The 18,880-nt window shown below is 45.8% G+C and overlaps 1 protein-coding gene across 1 annotated transcript in view; it reads right to left on the bottom strand.

Annotated features, from left to right (window-relative positions):
* Nucleotides 1-11,311, bottom strand: part of ISM1 (isthmin 1) — an 86,746-nt gene extending 75,435 nt beyond the window's left edge. The window contains exon 1 of the mRNA XM_060032898.1: nt 11,180-11,311. Coding sequence (XP_059888881.1) covers nt 11,180-11,311 — 132 coding nt within the window. The remainder of the gene's footprint in view (nt 1-11,179) is intronic.
* Nucleotides 11,312-18,880: the final 7,569 nt, after the last annotated feature.

Raw genomic sequence — 18,880 nt, 5'->3', positions numbered from 1 at the left:
AGAATCCTAAAGATGCTACCAGAAAACTACTAGAGCTAATCAATGAATTTGGTAAAGTAGCAGGATACAAAATTAATGCACAGAAATCTCTGGCATTCCTGTATACTAATGATGAAAAATTTGAAAGTGAAGTCAAGAAAACACTCCCATTTACCATTGCAACAAAAAGAATAAAATATCTAGGAATAAACCTACCTAAGGAGACAAAAGACCTGTGTGCAGAAAATTATAAGACACTGATGAAAGAAATTAAAGATGATACAAATAGATGGAGAGATATACCATGTTCTTGGATTGGAAGAATCAACATTGTGAAAATGACTCTACTACCCAAAGCAACCTATAGATTCAATGCAATCCCTATGAAACTACCATTGGCATTTTTCACAGAACTAGAACAAAAAATTTTCACAATTTGTATGGAAACACAAAAGACCCTGAATAGCCAAAGCAATCTTGAGAATGAAAAACGGAGCTGGAGGAATCAGGCTCCCTGACTTCAGACTATACTACAAAGCTACAGTAACAAGACAGTATGGTACTGGCACAAAAACAGAAAGACAGAACAATGGAACAGGATACAAAGCCCAGAGATAAACCCACGCACATATGGACACCTTATCTTTGATAAAGGTGGCAGGAATGTACAGTGGAGAAAGGACAGCCTCTTCAATAAGTGGTGCTGGGAAAACTGGACAGGTACACATAAAAGTATGAGATTAGATCACTCCCTAACACCATACACAAAAATAAGCTCAAAATGGATTAAAGACCTAAATGTAAGGCCAGAAACTATCAAACTCTTAGAGGAAAACATAGGCAGAACACTCTATGACATAAATCACATCAAGGTCCTTTTTGACCCACCTCCTAGACAAATGGAAATAAAAACAAAAATAAACAAATGGGACCTAATGAAACTTCAAAGCTTTTGCACAGCAAAGGAAACCGTAAACAAGACGAAAAGACAACCCTCAGAATGGGAGAAAGTATTTGCAAATGAAGCAACTGACAAAGGATTAATTTCCAAAATTTACAAGCAGCTCATGCAGCTCAATAACAAAGAAACAAACAACCCAATCCAAAAATGGGAAGAAGACCTAAATGGACAATTCTCCAAAGAAGATATACAGACTGCCAACAAACACATGAAAGAATGCTCAACATCATTAATCATTAGAGAAATGCAAATCAAAACTACAATGAGATATCATCACACCAGTCAGAATGGCCATCATCAAAAAATCTAGAAACAGGGCTTCCCTGGTGGCGCAGTGGTTGAGAGTCCGCCTGCCGATGCAGGGGACACTGGTTCGTGTCCCGGTCCGGGAGGATCCCACATGCCGCGGAGTGGCTGGTCCCGTGAGCCATGGCCACTGAGCCTGCTTGTCCGGAGCCTGTGCTCCGCAACGGGAGAGGCCATAACAGTGAGAGGCCCACATACCGCAAAACAAACAAACAAAAAAAACAAACAAATAAAATAAAAAAAAAATCTAGAAACAATAAATGCTGGAGAGGGTGTGGAGAAAAGGGAACACTCTTGCACTGCTGGTGGGAATGTGAATTGGTTCAGCCACTATGGAGAACAGTATGCAGGTTCCTTAAAAAACTACAAATAGAACTACCATATGAGCCAGCAATCCCACTACTGGGCATATACCCTGAGTAAATCAAAATTCAAAAAGAGTCATGTACCAAAATATTCATTGCAGCTCTATTTACAATAGCCCGGAGATGGAAACAACCTAAGTGCCCATCATCGGATGAATGGATAAAGAAGATGTGGCACATATATACAATGGAATATTACTCAGCCATAAAAAGAAACGAAATTGAGCTATTTGTAATGAGCTGGATAGACCTAGAGTCTGTCATACAGAGTGAAGTAAGTCAGAAAGAGAAAGACAAATACCGTATGCTAACACATATGTATGGAATTTAAGAAAAAAAAATGTCATGAAGAACCTAGGAGTAAGACAGGAATAAAGACACAGACCTGCTAGAGGATGGACTTGAGGATATGGGGAGGGGGAAGGGTGAGCTGTGACAGGGCGAGAGAGAGGCATGGACATATATACACTAACAAACATAAAGTAGATAGCTAGTGGGAAGCAGCCGCATGGCACAGGGATATCGGCTCGGTGCTTTGTGACCGCCTGGAGGGGTGGGATAGGGAGGGTGGGGGGGAGGGAGACGCAAGAGGGAAGAGATATGGGAACATATGTATATGTATAACTGATTCACTTTGTTATAAAGCAGAAACTAACACACCATTGTAAAGCAATTATACCCCAATAAAGATGTTAAAAAAAAAAGAATAAAATTACAAAAAGTGACATTAGCAACCATTCTAGAAGAAGCACACAGCCTTTGTAGAAATACAAGTAAATTCGCTCTTTTTCCTTAAAGGAGCATTCAAGTGCATTTTGTTTATTTTTACAGTAATGAAAGAGAGTGCCCTTCAGTCAATTTTCGGAACCTGGTACAAATTATTATATTTTCTCCCTTTAAATGTCAAGGGCAAAATGTGGAGGGCTCCCCCGCCACCCAGAGCCAAGCGCCTGGGCCAGCAGTGGGAGCTGAAGGATCCCCTGTGCTCAGAACACAGGGGCGCCCCGCGAGGCCCCGGGTCCGGGAGGCCCCGGGTCCGCGAGGCCCCGGGTGGGTCCGCGAGGCCCCAAATGAGTCCGTGAGGCCCCGGCCTAGCGCGCGCAGGACCTCGTGCCCAGAGGTTCCGACGCCCCACGAACCGTCCCACACCCCGATGCCAACGGTCGCCTCAGCGCCGTAAGCTTCGCGTCTACAGACTTCGGGGCCGCCCAGAAGCCAAAGCCCGTCGAAGGTCCGACCCCGCTCACCCGCGAGCATGGGCAGCTACTTGAGCATGTACCTGGGCACGGCCAAGGCCATGTAGCCAGCCCACGCCCGGAAGCGCTGGTCCGCATGGTTCCCATGGATCGGGCCCGCCCGCAGCACCTGCCTCCCGATGGGCCGGGACGGGTGCCAAATCCTGTGCTACCGCCGCCGCCACCAGGATCACGGGCTCTGGTTCCGCAGCAGGCGGCCGCTCCCCGCCGCCCTGCGCAGCTGGAAGTACTACCAGGTCCGCGGGTCCTCGGTGCCCCAAGGCTGGAGGCGCCTTCCCAGCGGGCCGCCCCTCCGCACCTCCTCGGGGCTGGGGTTTTCCGGCCATGTAGCAACGGTTTCACGATGAGGTCCCAGTGGAACGCCCGCCTCTTCTGCCACACGCAGAGCCTGGTGGACATCCATACCGCCCCCGTTGAAAGCCTAAGCAGCTTGTCCACGTGTCCGCCCAGCCAGGAGTCCCCGGACCCCTGTGCCAAGGAGACCGCCCTGAGGGCCCTCAGCCGATGCGAGGAAGGACAAAGGCGGCTCGACGGGCCTCTCAGGTCTGAGAGCCCCGAGCCCAGGCTGTCGGCCTTCCGGCCCGTGATGAGGAATGGAGTGGTCCCTGTCTTTGTGCCCAGGCCGGGGCCTCTGAGAAGAAGCATCTGCCCCGGGTGCAAGCGCCTCCGAGAAGAGGACACTGAGCCCTGGCCTGAGCCTTGCCTGTCTGCCGCCCACCCTGCTGTGAGGCCCCCCACCCCCCACCCGCCCAGGGCACAGTCACATAGCCTCGCTGGAGAGATGGGGGCGGATCAGCACTCCTGGGCCTAGGCCTCCTGCAGCCTGACGTCCCCCTTGAGTCCTGAGAGCCAAGGCCACCTCCTCCTGACACTCAAACCCACATTTCTTTTACCCAGCTGACTCCTGCCCTACCCCTGCCTGAGTCATTGGCACAGACCGCCAGGCCAGCTCCCTCCACTCCAGCCAGGAGCTGCCAAGCCCCAGAGCCACCTCTCTTAGCTGCAGAGCCCACCCCGAGGAAGCACTGCTGATGTCCAGGCCTGCACTCCCTCCTGCCCACCCACCCTTGCTGCCTTTGCCCCTGAGAAGACCCTTTTCGGAGAACCCTTCTCAGGAAGGCGTGCTTCTCCCCTATTGCCCACTTCATACGGTTTAAAGGTTGTTCTTATTTTAAATAATACTAAAATAGCTTTGTTATCCTAAAAAAAAAAATAAAAAAGTTTCTGTTCAAGAATACATGTTTTTTAATACTTAAAAAAAAAAAAGAAAAAGAATGTTAATGACAGGGCATTTGTCCTATTAAAAAATACTGTGAAGCTACATGAAATAAAAGTGTGGTGTTTGTACATGAATAGAAAAATGAAGGTAAAGAAATAGACTAACATATATGTGAAAATTTGTTTAACATGTGATAAAACTGATATTTTGTACCAACAAATATAGAATGGAGTATTTACCAAATATGATAGAAGTGGCTACTCACTTGGACAAAAAACAAAGTTATATCTTTATCTTAAACCTAAAACCCACTAATAACTTCAAAGTAGATTGTAGTTCTAAACAACAACAACAACAAAAACACTATAAAACTGTTAGAACAAAATATATTTAAAGATTTTGACAATCCTTATTTGAGTAACCCTTTCTCAAGTAAGGCAAGAAAACAAAAAGTCGTAATGGAAATGATTCAGATTTGATTATATTTAGAGTGGAAAGTTTGTGCATGGCCAAAAGTAGCATAAACAATGTTAAAAAATGAGTGAAAGATTGGTTCAACATTTGCAAAGTATATGAGATAAAAGGTCAATATGGTAGCTATTTCGCAAAGACAGCCACAATGACTCCTCCCATCACTGAATACACACTCTTTTGCAATGTTATTTTGCTGGTCCTCCCATCAAGAGGAGTCTATTTCTGGTCCCCTAGAACGTGAGATGACCAAGTGGTATGTTTGGCCAGTAGAATGTGGCTGAAGTTGTCCAAGTTCATCAAGAGACCTTGCAATTTCTGATTTACTCTCTTGCTGCTCTGAGTCCACCATGTAAAGACATGTGGAATAACTTCCTTGAGGATGAAGAGAGAGCATAGGTGACAGCCAGCACCAACCATCAAACATATGAGTGAGGCCCTTTTATTTTATTTTTTTAACATCTTTATTGGAGTATAATTGCTTTACAATGGTGTGTTAGTTTCTGCTTTATAACAAAGTGAATCAGCTATACATATACATATATCCCCATATCTCCTTCCTCTTGCATCTCCCACTCCCCTCCCTATCCCACCCTTCTAGGTGGTCACAAAGCACTGAGCTGATCTCCCTGTGTTATGTGGCTGCTTCCCACTAGCTATCTATTTTACATTTGGTAGTGTATATATGTCCATGCCACTCTCACTTCGTCCCAGCTTACCCTTCCCCCTCCCCTTGTCCTCAAGTGCATTCTCTATGTCTGTGTCTTTATTCCTGTCCTGCCCCTAGGTTTGTCAGAACCATTTTTTTTTAGATCCATATATATGTGTTAGCATAAGGTATTTGTTTTTCTCTTTCTGACTTACTTCACTCTGTAGGACAGACTCTAGGTCCATCCACTTTACTACAAATAACTCAAGTTCATTCCTTTTTATGGCTGAGTAATATTCCATTGTATATATGTGCCACATCTTCTTTATCCATTCATCTGTCGATGGACACTTAGGTTGCTTCCATGTCCTGGCTATTGTAAATAGTGCTGCAATGAACATTGTGGTACATATCTCTTTTTGAGTTATGGTTTTCTCAGAGTATATGCCCAGTAGTGGGTTTGCTGGGTCATATGTTAGTTCTATTTTTAGTTTTTTAAGGAACCTCCATCCTGTTCTCCATAGTGGCTGTGTCAATTTACATTCCCACCAACAGTGCATGAGGATTCCGTTTTCTCCACACTCTCTCTAGCATTTATTGTTTGTAGATTTTTTGATGATGGCCATTCTGACTGGTGTGAGGTGATACCTCATTGTAGTTTTGATTTACATTTCTCTAATGATTAGTGGTGTTGAGCATCCTTTCATGTGTTTGTTGGCAATCTGTATGTCTTCTTTGGAGAAATGTCTATTTAGGTCTTCTGCCCATTTTTGGATTGGGTTGTTTGTTTTTTTTTTGATATTGAGCTGCATGAGCTGCTTGTAAATTTTGGAAATTAATCCTTTGTCAGTTGCTTCATTTGCAAATACTTTCTCCCATTCTGAGGATTGTCTTTTCATCTTGTTTACAGTTTCCTTTGCTGTGCAAAAGCTTTTAAGTTTCATTAGGTCCCATTTGTGTATTTTTGTTTTTATTTCCATTTCTCTAGGAGGTGGTTCAAAAAGGATCTTGCTGTGACTTATGTCATAGAGTGTTCTGCCTATGTTTTCCTCTAAGAGTTTTATAGTGTCTGGAGTGAGGCCCTTTTAGACCATCTAGCCTACGTCAAGCCAACAGAAAGCTATAGCCACATGAATAATCCTAAGCAAGGTCAGCAGAAGAACCACCCAGCTGAGCTCAGGGTAAACTGCTAACACACAAAGTCATGAGCAAATAAAATGTGATTGTTTTAAGACACTGTGCTTTGGGATGGTTTGTTATATAGCAATAGCTAAGTGGGACAGTTATTCATAATTTATAAAGAATACCTGAGATAAAAGCAGACAGCCTGCCTGGAAAATGGGCAAGGCAAGTCATGAAACGAGAAACACAATGGCTGTTGACTTGTATCAGAGCTGGAGGCATCTTGTTGATGAACTGGAACAAGAATTCCTGCCTCGCTGGGTCTGAATCCTGGCCCTGCCAACCTTGGTTGTGTGGCCTTGGGCAAGTTACTCAAATCTCTCCAGGTCTCAATTTCATCATCTGTGAAATGGGTATATAAATACTATCTATCTCATAGGGTCATTGTAAGGAAACTCAGTAGCATTAAGTACAAATAAATGTTGCTTTTGCTTTTACTGTTATTAACATAGCTCAGATCAACTTGTGAGTCTGAAGCAGTGAGTACAAGATGCTGAGCAGTTTTGTTGAAGGCAAGTAGAGGGATGACGGAGGAATGTACTGATAAAGATGGTAGTTAGGAATTAGAGAACAAAGACATTTAGTTACATTTCAGAGTTTGGTTTGCTTTAATGTTATTGTAAAAATGATCAATGTGATGATTTCTAACACTTCCTTAAATCTCATTGTTTTAATGAGTTCTAGCTTTACTATGTAAAATCTGTAGAAATTCATGCTTCTGAATCTGAGATTTAGTAGAGAGACACTCATTTGAATTTCAAGTAAAAGGGATACTATTATTATCATTATTCTTATCATTGCCTGTGGTTCTATATTTTGGGATATTCTGTCTTCCAGACTGCTTTTTTAATATATATATATTTGTTTTCTTACTATTATCAATTAAAGACATATGAAAGAACTAAGCTGAGTATCTGATCAACATGACACCAGAGGAGGTAAGATTTCATTCAAAAGTGAAAAAAGTTGATTTTTCTGTGCATTTGTATACAGCTGTTGCTGACCACTGTAAAATTTCTTATTAGATGTTTTAAAATACTGAAAACAGTACAAAGACTAACATCATTATTTATTATTTTTATGAGCCACATAACCACTAGAAATAGTGTGTTCAAAGCATTTTACTACCACCTCATAACAGTATACCTAAGAGTACAGAGACAGTCACTTACAGAGTCAAAAAACATATCTCCTACTATGTTGAAACTACCAAAAAAATCATGTTAGATCATGTTTATATATGTGTGTTTATGTATGTATATATAATTTAGATAGATAGATATGCTCATATTTGACACAATAAGACTGTCAAGATGTGTTTGAAAATGTAAATTGTTAGGGACTTCCCTGGTGGTGCAGTGGTTAGAATCCGCCTGCCAACACAGGGGACACGAGTTTGAGGCCTGTCCGGGAAGATCCCACATGCCACCCAGAAACTAAGCCCGGGCGCCACAACTACTGAGGCTGCGTTCTCGAGCCTGCGAGCCACAACTACTAAAGTCCGCTCACCTAGAGCTCGTGCACCACAACAAGAGAAGCCGCCACGAATGAGAAGCCCCCGCTCGCCGCAACTAGAGAAAGCCCGAGTACAGCAACAAAGACCGAATACAGCCAAAAATAAAAATAAATAAATAAATAAATAAATAAACCCCCAAAACCTAAGCCCTGAAAAAAAAAAAGAAAGAAAGAAAATGTAAATTCTTAAAAGACTTTTTCTCTTTTGTAGCCAGCAGGATGACTTTCTCAAGAACTTGGAATACAAATATTCTTCAAAGATTTTTAAACTTATAAAATAACAACAACAAATTAAGCAGCTTCTGGCTCTGCAGCTGTGGGCAAGTTACCCAACCTCAGTTTTTTCATTTGAAACAGGGATAACGATAATGCCTAATTCACGAGATTTTTGTGAGGATTTAAAAAGAAAATATATGAAAAGTGCTAAGAACAGTGTCTGACACATAAAAGGCACTTGACAAATCTTAGCTACTATTGTTATTCTTACTGTTGGGTGCCCTTGATATGCCAGATCTCTAATAAAGGTGCATTCTCTTTTAAATGTTCCCAAATATACTACAATTTGGGAAAAGAAAGCTACCATTGTGTATTTCTGACTCCAACCTCATATTTTAGAATATTTTAAACAGAGATAACAACACAAATAATGTAATGTAAGAATTGATGAACTTTCCGGTTACAAAGAATGATTTTAGCAGCTTAAGATAACCCAGAGGCAGCAAACTTAAGTTTAAATGTAGTTAGTTAAGATAAGTTATGACTTCCCTGGTGGCGCAGTGGTTAAGAATCCACCTGCCAATGCAGGGGACACGGGTTCAATCCCTGGTCCGGGAAAATCCCACATGTCACGGAGCAACTAAGCCCGGGTGCCACAACTACTGAGCCTGTGCTCTCGAGCCCGTGGGCCACAACTACTGAGCCTGAGCACCACAACTACTGAAGCCCATGTGCCTAGAGCCCATGCTCCACAAGAGAAGCCACCACAATGAGCAGCCTGCGCACCGCAACAAAGACCCAATGAAGCGGAAAAAAAAAAAAAAAGATAGGTTAAACATGACCGGTAAACAGAAAGAATATGGCATCCACAGTTTTGTTTTCAAATACACCTGCTACTAGCTAATTAACATCCTGGGCCCTGAAAACGATAAACTAATAAATGTCTTTTGCAGACCTCCTCACTTGAAGGAATATATTCTCTCCATTTGAATCATAATACCTTTGGAGCGTCAGAGGGCCAAAGAAATAACTTCAGTCAGGAAGAATATAAAACTTTTATAATAACAAATTACAAAAGAGAGTAAAATTATGAACTAAACTGTTAAACTCATCATTCTGCCTGAATAAGTTCATTGAGTGGACAGAATAACCAAACACAATTACAAAAGAAGCTGAAAGCTGATGGATTAGCAGCTACTTGGGACCCAAGATACTCCTAGGAGCGTTACTCTTTCTAAATCCCCCATTTCTTCTGCCCTCTTGGGACAGTTCTTCAGCCACACGCTCTTTTGAGAATTTAATCCACTTCCCCTTTGCAGTTGCCACATCCACCAGCTGCTTCTCTCATCACCTTACCAGTCAAACAGAAAAGGCCAAGCCTAGGTTATTCTAATGATAGCAAACACCTCATAAAGGAATCTGCCGAATTTACTTTTCCATAGAACATCATTTTTACAGCTTTTCATGAGTCCACGAGAAAAGAAAGCATCATGTATAAAATGTGACTTCCAGAAATCTCGAAGATATTAGGAATTGTTCTTACAGTGTTAGAGTGTGTCGGTGTACCACCATCTACAGAATGGGGTGTCTTCAATTTCCCCAAAGGAATCCCGTCAGGCTGTCACTGTACCTGTTTGCCCACAGGAGAAGAGAAGAGGGCCTCATAAAGTTAGGATATTTTCGGAAATGTTCCCAATTTAAAAGAACTTTAGGCTCTGGGGTGCATACTTTTTCATTCCTGGTTTTGCATTTGTGTGTAAGGATCACCTTGCTTTAGTCTATATAACATCCTGGCAGAGAGAAAACATGGTGTAACTAATCAAGAGTTTGGAATGTGTAAACCTTGCAAGTTTCTTAACCTCTGTACCTCAGTTTTTGCATCTATCAGGGGAGGATATTAACAGCATAGTACATCATTAAATCGGTTAAGTTCTGTAAAGCACTTAAAACTAGCACATGGTAAGCACTGTGGAAGTGTTTAAGTGAATTCCTTCTCTCTACAACAGTAGGGTTTTCAGGCAACAAATTACATAAAGATGTGAGAAATGAACTAATAGGGGCAATGGTCTTAAAGCCCTTTGGGAACAATGAATAATGCTTATCTAGACATAAAGAGTTTTAGAGGGGTTGTTTGAGGAGGAGATTTTAGGAGAGAATTCCCGCTGCTTCCTGGGAAAATCCCTGCTGACTTCTACCCATGCCCCAAGTTGACAGTTGTCACACGTCTGACAGAGCCAAGGAAAGGCGCTTCTTCCCAAGACAACGGCAGGAAATCCCTACCTGGACAATCCTTTATTTGGAAACCAGAGAATTCCTCTTGTGTCTGACGCCCACTACCCGCTCCCCAGTTGCGACCCCCTCCCCTGCCTTGGAGCTGCACAGACCATCAGAATTCCATTCCTAAGGAGACCTTCAACAGGGGCAGAACGCTGGAAGAAGTCTTTGCTGTAAGTTTAAAAGCCCCAGGTAACGCCGGGCCAAAGTACAACCGGTGGCTTGACTCCACGCCCTCCGCCTGGCTGGGGAGGTATAAGGGAGGCATGGGGACCACGTGGGCGAACAGGGGATGTCTGGCCATTCTCTTCGGGGAAATTATTTGCTGACCTTTGCGTAGCTTTGTGAGGGGGCAGATTCACTGGGGGTTCTTCCTCCCAAACCCAGTTTGGGGATTTATCCTAAAGTCTCCTTCCGCTTCCCCCTCCTCCCAGAGTAACGTTACTCAGTCTCTAAAGGGTAACCAAAGAGTGGCAGCACCCCAAAGCAAACACAGACATACTCCACACTTCCTCCGCCCATCTCAAGCTAGCACCCTCAGGTACCTGGTGACAGACGACCTGGAGGAGCGTGCCTGCCAGACCTCCAAAGCGGTCCAGCCTCCAGGCACGTACCCCGCTCCGCCTCAGCCGGAGATCTGTGGCCCCGGCAAAACTGCTGCCAAAACAGATGCTCTTCGGTGGGGCGGGGACCCGCCTCCTCGCTACCATCAGGTGCTAGCTAGGTCAGCTCCCCGCCACCCGGCTCCCCGCTGCCACGCGCGCCCCTCTCCAGCAGCGCACTCACCTGCAGCTGCGTCCGGCTGGCGTTGGCCGCGGTCGGCCCGTCGGCGGCTCCCGAACCGCGCAGCACCGTGATGTGCAGCGTGAGCAGCAGCAGCCCCAGCAGCAGCAGCAGCTCAGCCGCCAGGCGTACCATCCTCCTGAGGCGCGCGGCTTTAGGACCCGGCGCGGCGGGCGGCGGCGGCGGGGGAGGAGGAGTCGGAGCCCGGGAGCCCGGCGGCGCGGCTCCCGCCTCGGCCCCCGCCGGGGCCCCGCTCCCCGAGCCCGAGGGGCTGGCCCTGGGCGCGCCGGGGCGCGCCGGGCCGGGGGAGCAGGAGCCGCCGCCGCCGCCGCACCACGGCGGAGCCACGGCGGGGCCGGGGGCGTCCAAGCTGGCTGCGGAGCAAACCCCGGCGCTCCCCGGCGGCGGCGGCGGCGGCGGCGGCGGCGGTGGGGACGACGGGCCGCCAGGGGCCCGGGCCGGGCCGGGGACCACCCTGCGGGCAGGGGGCAGCGGGGGCGACGGCGGGGCGGGCGCAGCCGAGCCCCCGAGCGCACATGGGCGCCCCAGATGTGGCCGCGGCGCCGCAGCTGGAGCGGGAGCGGCCGCCAGAGGAGCGCGGGGAGGAGGAGGAGGAGGAGAAGGAGGAGGAGGAGAAGGAGGAGGAGGAGGGCTTCAGTGGCGGCCCAGAGTTACCTCCACGCTGGGCTCCCCCGCCCTTGCCGCCCGGAGCCACTCACCCGACGAACCACCTCCCCTCCTCCCTGCGCTCCTTCGGGCCGCGGGCCGCGCCGCCCCGCCGCCGAGTCTTAGGGTGAGCCGGCTCTGGATGGGGGCTCCGGCACCCGGGGGCTGTCACTGTCTGGAGGTGACCTGCGCGCCCCTCCAGAGTCCGCGTCCGCCTGCTGGGCTGTGCGCCACCGCTGCCGAGGTCGCTGTGGGCGGCGAGGGCCGAGCCCTGTGCGCACTGCGCCTCGGGGCTGTGGGTAGCGGGGCGGAGGGGGGGTGCCTGGGCGAGTTTAGAAACCTTTATTGACAAGGTGGAGTTGGGAGTTGTGGTGTTGGAGACGGAGAGGGTGCCGGACCAGCCAGGTGTCTGTCTGCGACTGTGCGCCCCTCCCTCAAGCTGGCGTGCGTATGTATGAGGGAGAAGATAGAGTTTCGTTCCAGAAAGGTCTTGACACTCGCTCCCGCACGGTGGGCCGCCCGCTCTCTGAGCACCTCTGCTCAGGCGCCCGCGGCGCGGGGTAGAGCCTGGGAAGGCAGGCGAGTCCGATTCGCTGGGCGTCCGTCTGGTCCAGGGCGCAGGTGTCTCGGCGGGAAGCTGCAGGGGCCGAGTGCCCGCGGGCTCAGGCGCGCAGAACGGAGGTGGGGCACTGGGGGTAAATCTCAGCTCAGGCAGTCGCGTGTCGGGGGTCTCATCCCGGAGGCGCCGCGCCCGGAGGGGACCTGGGGGCTGCCGTCGCACAGCCGCCGCTCCCGGGCCAGCGCCTCATGACCGCGCTGAAGCCTCGGGCTCCCGAGCGCAGCTCATGCCTTGCAGGGGGCAGCCGGCGAGTGGAAGGGCTCGAGGGTCGAGCAGAGGGCAAGGGGTCCTCTCCTCGGATGCAAGAGAGAACCGGGTCCAGTGCCGGGCTCAGATCACCGCAGCGGCACCGGCGCGTCCTGCTCGGGCTCCCGCCTTCTCCAGGAGGCTCGGAGTGGCTGGCGCTCGCTCTGGCTGGGGCCTTTTATACTGCTGTTCCTCCGCCTCCCCCTCCTCCTTCCCTCCTCCCCTGTGCCCGCCCAGTCCTTTCCTCCCCGTGAGCGGAGCCTTCAGCCTAGGCATTCACAAATTTCGCAAATTTCCAAGCCCAATTCGCATTCTGGAATCCAGTGTCCCCGGAATGGATCCTCTCCATTCTCCCTTGGGGACTGAAATTAAATAAATAAACAAACCTTTCTCCCCGGCACGCCCCCTCCCCCCGCCCCCATCCCTACAAACTGAAGTAAGGTTCTTAAGTCAACTACCTTCCGAGTTCACGTCTTTACGCAAGGCACCTCACCCAAGTCTTACCCAAATTAAGACAAAAATACACTTTCATCATTCCGAAAGTTCCTCGGGCCACCGTGGCAGTGGTTAAGGTATGGTATGCTGGTTGGTTTTATTTGTGTCAGGGTCAAGAAGGGCTAGTTGCTACTCTAGAGATGCGTTGTGAGCATCTTTAAAACCCCAACCAACCCTAGCATCTTATTAAGAAATGGACAGCTTTTTAAAGCATTCGATTTCTTTCCTTTTCAGTAATTTTTTTTTTTTTTTTGTGGGGGACGTTGGGAAGGGGGAGATGTTTGGAGGGAGTGAGTGCTTTAAATGTTTAGGCAGCCGGTCCTGTCAGGCATCTTACTGCAATCCCCAGGCTCTAAGATGCCAATAATTGTCAACTGCAGCGCTGGGGAAGAATTGGAAACAATACGCGGTCCCTGGTTCAGATGGCAGATCAAAGAGGAGATCGCAGCGGTTTTGCGATCCCACAAGGTTCCTCCTGCGTGTTTTCTAATTAGAATCACTTAGAAAAGGGTGGGGGAGTGCAGGATAATCAGCACATGGATGGAATATATAAATTAAGATGGCAAACTAGAATCCTGTATGCAGAGAGAGTTTAATGCTGGCTCTCACCCCCAGTTGTGCCAGACTGTGATGTGGGCACACAGGGACAAATGACTTTCCTGTTGCCTGAGGCAGGCTGGTCTAAACTAGAATCCAGGTGCTACTGCTGTTATCCTGCATTTCCATCACACACAGTCCCCACATGTGAGCCTCAACGACCTCTACTCTCATCTAAAATTAACATTTTTCTATCCCAAGGAAAAATAACTTTTAAAAAAACCTTGGAGAGAAATCTTTGCAGTGAGTGTAAATTCTTGTAAATTTATAAAAGGAGGGTTGGAGATCAAAGTCTTTGTAAAACGTTGTAAAAATTGTAAATTGAATTTTGGGGACAGAAGTCTTTATAAAATGTTGAACAAATGTATGAATGAATGCTATTAAAATTCTTACATGCTGTGAGATCCAGATTCCAGGTGAGTTTATGTTCTAGTAAGTACACATAACTAGTATTGATAAACCTCCATGCTCTGTGACTACCGTTGCCAAACAGGCTACCAGCAGTGCTCTACTCTTGAGGAGTTAGGGAAAACTGGATTGTAATTTTTGGGAAAAAAGAATTACAAATTTAGTAGCCCAAGCAAATTAAGTTTCAAGCACATTTAGGAAATCATATACCAATAGCTGATACAAGTTTTTAAAATCCTACCTCCTTCTACAGAGTTCCCACAGCACCTTATTCATATCTTTATTATTGATCTTACTATGCCCTAGTAGAATGGGTCTGTTTGCATGTTTGCGTTTTCACTAAACCTGTGTCATCTTTATGGTAGAACATTCCAGAGTGCATCCCCCTTACCCCAGTATCCAGTTTTCTTCTTCCTGTGTTCACAGCTAGAGGACATTTTCCAGCAACACTGGGTCTAGATGGGACTGTGGAGAGCTCTGTCACTTTCAGGTCTGGCCATAAAACAACCCGAGTGATCATCTATCACACTCTCTCTTTGCTTTCTACACGGCAGAGGACTCTGAGGCGGAGGGAGCCCAAATCTCTGTGTTACTGCTCAAACGAGAGCTACCAGGAATACCTGCATTTAACCTTGCACAGTGAGAAATACGCTTTGTTGTTCAAGGCCACTGTGATTTGGGGATGTTTGCTATGCAGCTAGTTCAACCCGTCCTGACAAGTACAATCCTCAAGACAGGGACGGCTGCCTCCTCATCATTATATTTCTAGTGCTGAGCACAGTGCCTTGCATGGAGTAGATGCTAAATTCATGTTTATTTAATGAATGTAACAAATGTGGTTTTTATACAGACCCTACCCAGTAAATTAACTCTTCTTAAACTGTTCCTACTATAAGTAGCTGACCTAGGAATATTAACTCTTCTGTCTTGATTATACTATTATCTCACAGACGTTATCTTTTATTATCGGTCCATTTCTTTTGCAGACAAGCTTATTTTACTGGAATAGTTGGGTAAAGCAAGAGAAATTAATAAGCCAGTGTACCTATAGTAAATGTCATTGAAGACAATCTTGTAGTCTATTATGGTCAGGATTTTATTGTTTTTACTATGTATTTTTTTCTAAAAACTGTTGGAAGACAGCAAAGAGTAGTTTTAGTGTACTCTTTTAAAAAAAACCTTTTTATTATGGAAAATTTAAAAAATATATACAAAACTAAAGAGAATATAATAAATAACCCAGCTTCAACAGAACTCATGACCATTCTTGTCTCATTTGTATTCTCACCCTCTATTCTCAGATTATTTTGAAGCACATCCATGACATCATATCATTTCACTGGTACATATTTCAGTATGTATCCCAAAAAGATAAGGACTGAATCAAAAAAACGTTAAACACATGCATACTCTATGTGAGGTGTAAAACAGATTTACAAAGTCAAAACAAGAGACTTTTTCTGGGTGTAAGAACAATTAGCATTTAGGGATTGTTGTGGAGGCTGCTAGGTGTTCACCAAAACCTGTTTCCTCTTCTTCCTCGCCCTAACAGTAGACTACATTGCCCAATATCCTCTGCAGTTAGATACAGCCATGTGACTGGGTTCAGGCCAATAGGATGTGGGTGGAAGTGATGGATGCCACTTTCATATCTAGCCCATAAAAATCTCCTGTGTGTGAGCCTCTCTTTTTTCCCTTGTCTGCCGGCTGGATGTTTCTGTCCGGGATGACCTGAGAGGAATGATTAGTTGGAACAGGCATCCCATTCCAACTCTGCCCAGAACACCCTATCTAGGCTATTTTGTGATTAGAAATACGCTTTTTTTTTTTTTTAAAAAAACTGAAGTATAGTTGATTTACAATGTTGTGTTAGTTTCTGGTGTACAGCAAAGGATTCAGTTATACATATATACATATTCTTTTTCATATTCTTTTCCATTATGGTTTATTACAGGATATTGGATATAGTTCCCTTTTCTATACGGTAGGACCTTGTTGGTTATCTATTTTATATATAGTAGTTTGTATCTGCTAATCCCAAACTCCTCTCCCCTACCCCCTTTCCCCTTTGGTAATCATAAGTTTGTTTTCTATGTCTGTGAGTCTGTTTCTGTTTTGTAAATAAGTTCATTTGTATCACAGTTTAGATTCTACATGTAAGTGGTATAATATAGTATTTGTCTTTCTCTTTCTGACTTACTTTGCTAAATTTGATAATCTCTAGGTCCAACCATGTTGCTGCAAATGGCATTCTTTCTTTCTTTTTTATGGCTGAGAAGTATTCCATTGTATATATGTACCACATCTTCTTTTTCCATTCAACTGTTGATGGACATTTAGGTTGCTTCCATGTCTTGGCTATTATGAATAGTGCTGCTATGAACATTGGGGTGCATGTATCCTTTCGAATTAGAGTTTTCTCCAGATATATGCCTAGGAATGGGACTGCGGGATAATATGGCAACTCTATTTTTAGTTTTTTAAGGAGAAATAAACTTTTAGAAAAATATGTTAAGCCACTAAAATTGGAGGGTTTGCTCCAGGTGCTTACATTGCCCTGACTAATACGTTCTGTGAAGGAGGGGTGACAAATCTTTCCTTTGGAGGGCCAGATAGCAAATACTTTTGTCTTTGTGGGCGGTCAGGTCTCTGTTGCCGCTACTCAGCTCTGCTGCTGCAGTGGGAAAGCAGTCAAAGAAAATGTGTGAACGAGTGTGTGTGGCTGCGTTTTAATAAGACTCTGTGTACACAAACAGACAGCTGGACCACATGACTTAGTTCGCCAGTGCCTGTTCTAAGAGATGGGCGTGCTTTACCACCTCGTCTCAGGGGCCATACATGGAGGAATTGTAGCAAAATGGGGTTGAATGGATTCTGCTTACTAGCCGTGTAATGTCTCAGGAAAGTTATTTTAGCTCTCTGAGTCTCAGTTTCCTCATCTGTAAATTGGAGCTAAGAATGCCTCCTCTAGGGCTGTTGTGAACTTCCACTACCACTCCCACAGAGGACAAGATGAGTGGTTCCAGGTCTCTCTGTCCAATAGATGAAGGACATGAGGGCAGGGAGCTGGTCTGTCTCATTCACTTCTGAAGTCACATCACTTCATAAATATTTGTTCCATGGAGGCAACTTTTAGAAAACTGCTGAAAAATGTAGCTGTAAGGAGCCCAAGAGGTAAACTCTAAGCCCCAGAGGAAACACAAACAAAAACTCCAAAATGTTCCATTAGAGTCCTTTGAACTGTGCAGGGGTCACAGTGCTCACAAGTGAGAAAATCACCACCCTCAGAGGCTCAGAGGTGCTCCTGGGGACTCTACCCGCTAAAGCAACAGCTAGGCTGGTGGGACACCTGGACCTCCAGCATCGTTCCAATTTCTAAGGCTCTAACACACACACACGCACACACACACACAACATGTGAGAACCAAGGGGATGCTTGTGTCTCTCTTCACTTCATCATAAGAGCCCCTATTTACAAAGGACCCATGACTCCCCTGAGTGTATGACCTAGGAGGTGGAGAAGCTGCATTCCCGGGTGAGGGCTGTCCTTCCCAGGCACGGGCAGGAGTGGTGGCAAAACAGGGTTGCTTTTTGAAAGGGTTCATGATGGTTCTTCCTTATGTGGCAGGGTCCTTTACTGCATTTCCAGCGTGATATTATAATGTGATGTCCTGCCTGTCCACTGACTTCTTCTGCAAATAGCTAGCCCTTGTAGCTCTCATTTGTACTTAAAAGAGACCCCTTTAATACTTCTGCTTTGCTATAATTATTTCTGCGCAAATTCTGGAAAGCAAAATAAAATCTCAGGGACATGTTATAGCTGGAGGAGAAAATATATAATTTGTATAATTATGATGTTATATATCCTGACAAATAATTTCCAGGCAAAAAGAGAGCAAACTATTCAGTCAGAGTTGAGTCTCAGAGTCTAGAGGATGGAAGGGGCCAACGAGAGTTCATCCAGCTTCCTTTTACAGATGGGGAAACTGAGGCCCAGGGAATTAAATCGACACTTTCAGTATTGCAGAGGGACTTGGTGGCAGCATCAGGTTTCCCAGCTCCAAGGCCATTGCTCTTTCTATTTTCCAAAATAAAGTTTAAAAAATGAAAGTATGACATACATACAGAAAAGGGTGCATATCCTAAGTGTATGTAGCTCCCTGGAATTTTTACTGTTCAGATCAAGAAACAGTATAACACCAGCACCCCAGAAGCCCACATGTTACCAGTATTCTGACTTCCATCACCATACATTTGAATTGACTTAGACAATTAATATAAATTTAGTTTTACAGGATATTCTCTTGGTGTCTGGCTTCTTGTGCTATGTTCCGTCCCTCTCTCCAACTTTTTATGTTGAAAACTTTCAAACCTATAGGAACATTGAAGGGACAACCGGTCCATCCTTGTGGTAGATGGCACAAACAACCACAGTTTTCCCTTCATCATATCCAGGCCCTTTGCAATGTGACTTCTCAGCTTTTCCCACTCTGCTGTGAAGGCCTTGTGATTGGCATTGACTAAGAAAACGCAGCACGAGTGAGGCTATGTCTGTTCTGCCATCAGGCCTCAAGAAGCCTTGCAGGCTTCCTCTCTCTCTCTCTATCTGTCTTGGAATTTGCCTCTGCCATGTGAATAAGCCAGGACGAGCCTGCTGGAGGGAAAGGGACAGG

Source organism: Delphinus delphis, chromosome 15 (genome assembly GCF_949987515.2).
Source record: "Delphinus delphis chromosome 15, mDelDel1.2, whole genome shotgun sequence".
NCBI classification, from domain to species: domain Eukaryota; kingdom Metazoa; phylum Chordata; class Mammalia; order Artiodactyla; family Delphinidae; genus Delphinus; species Delphinus delphis.
This window is presented reverse-complemented; position numbering and strand designations above follow the sequence as displayed.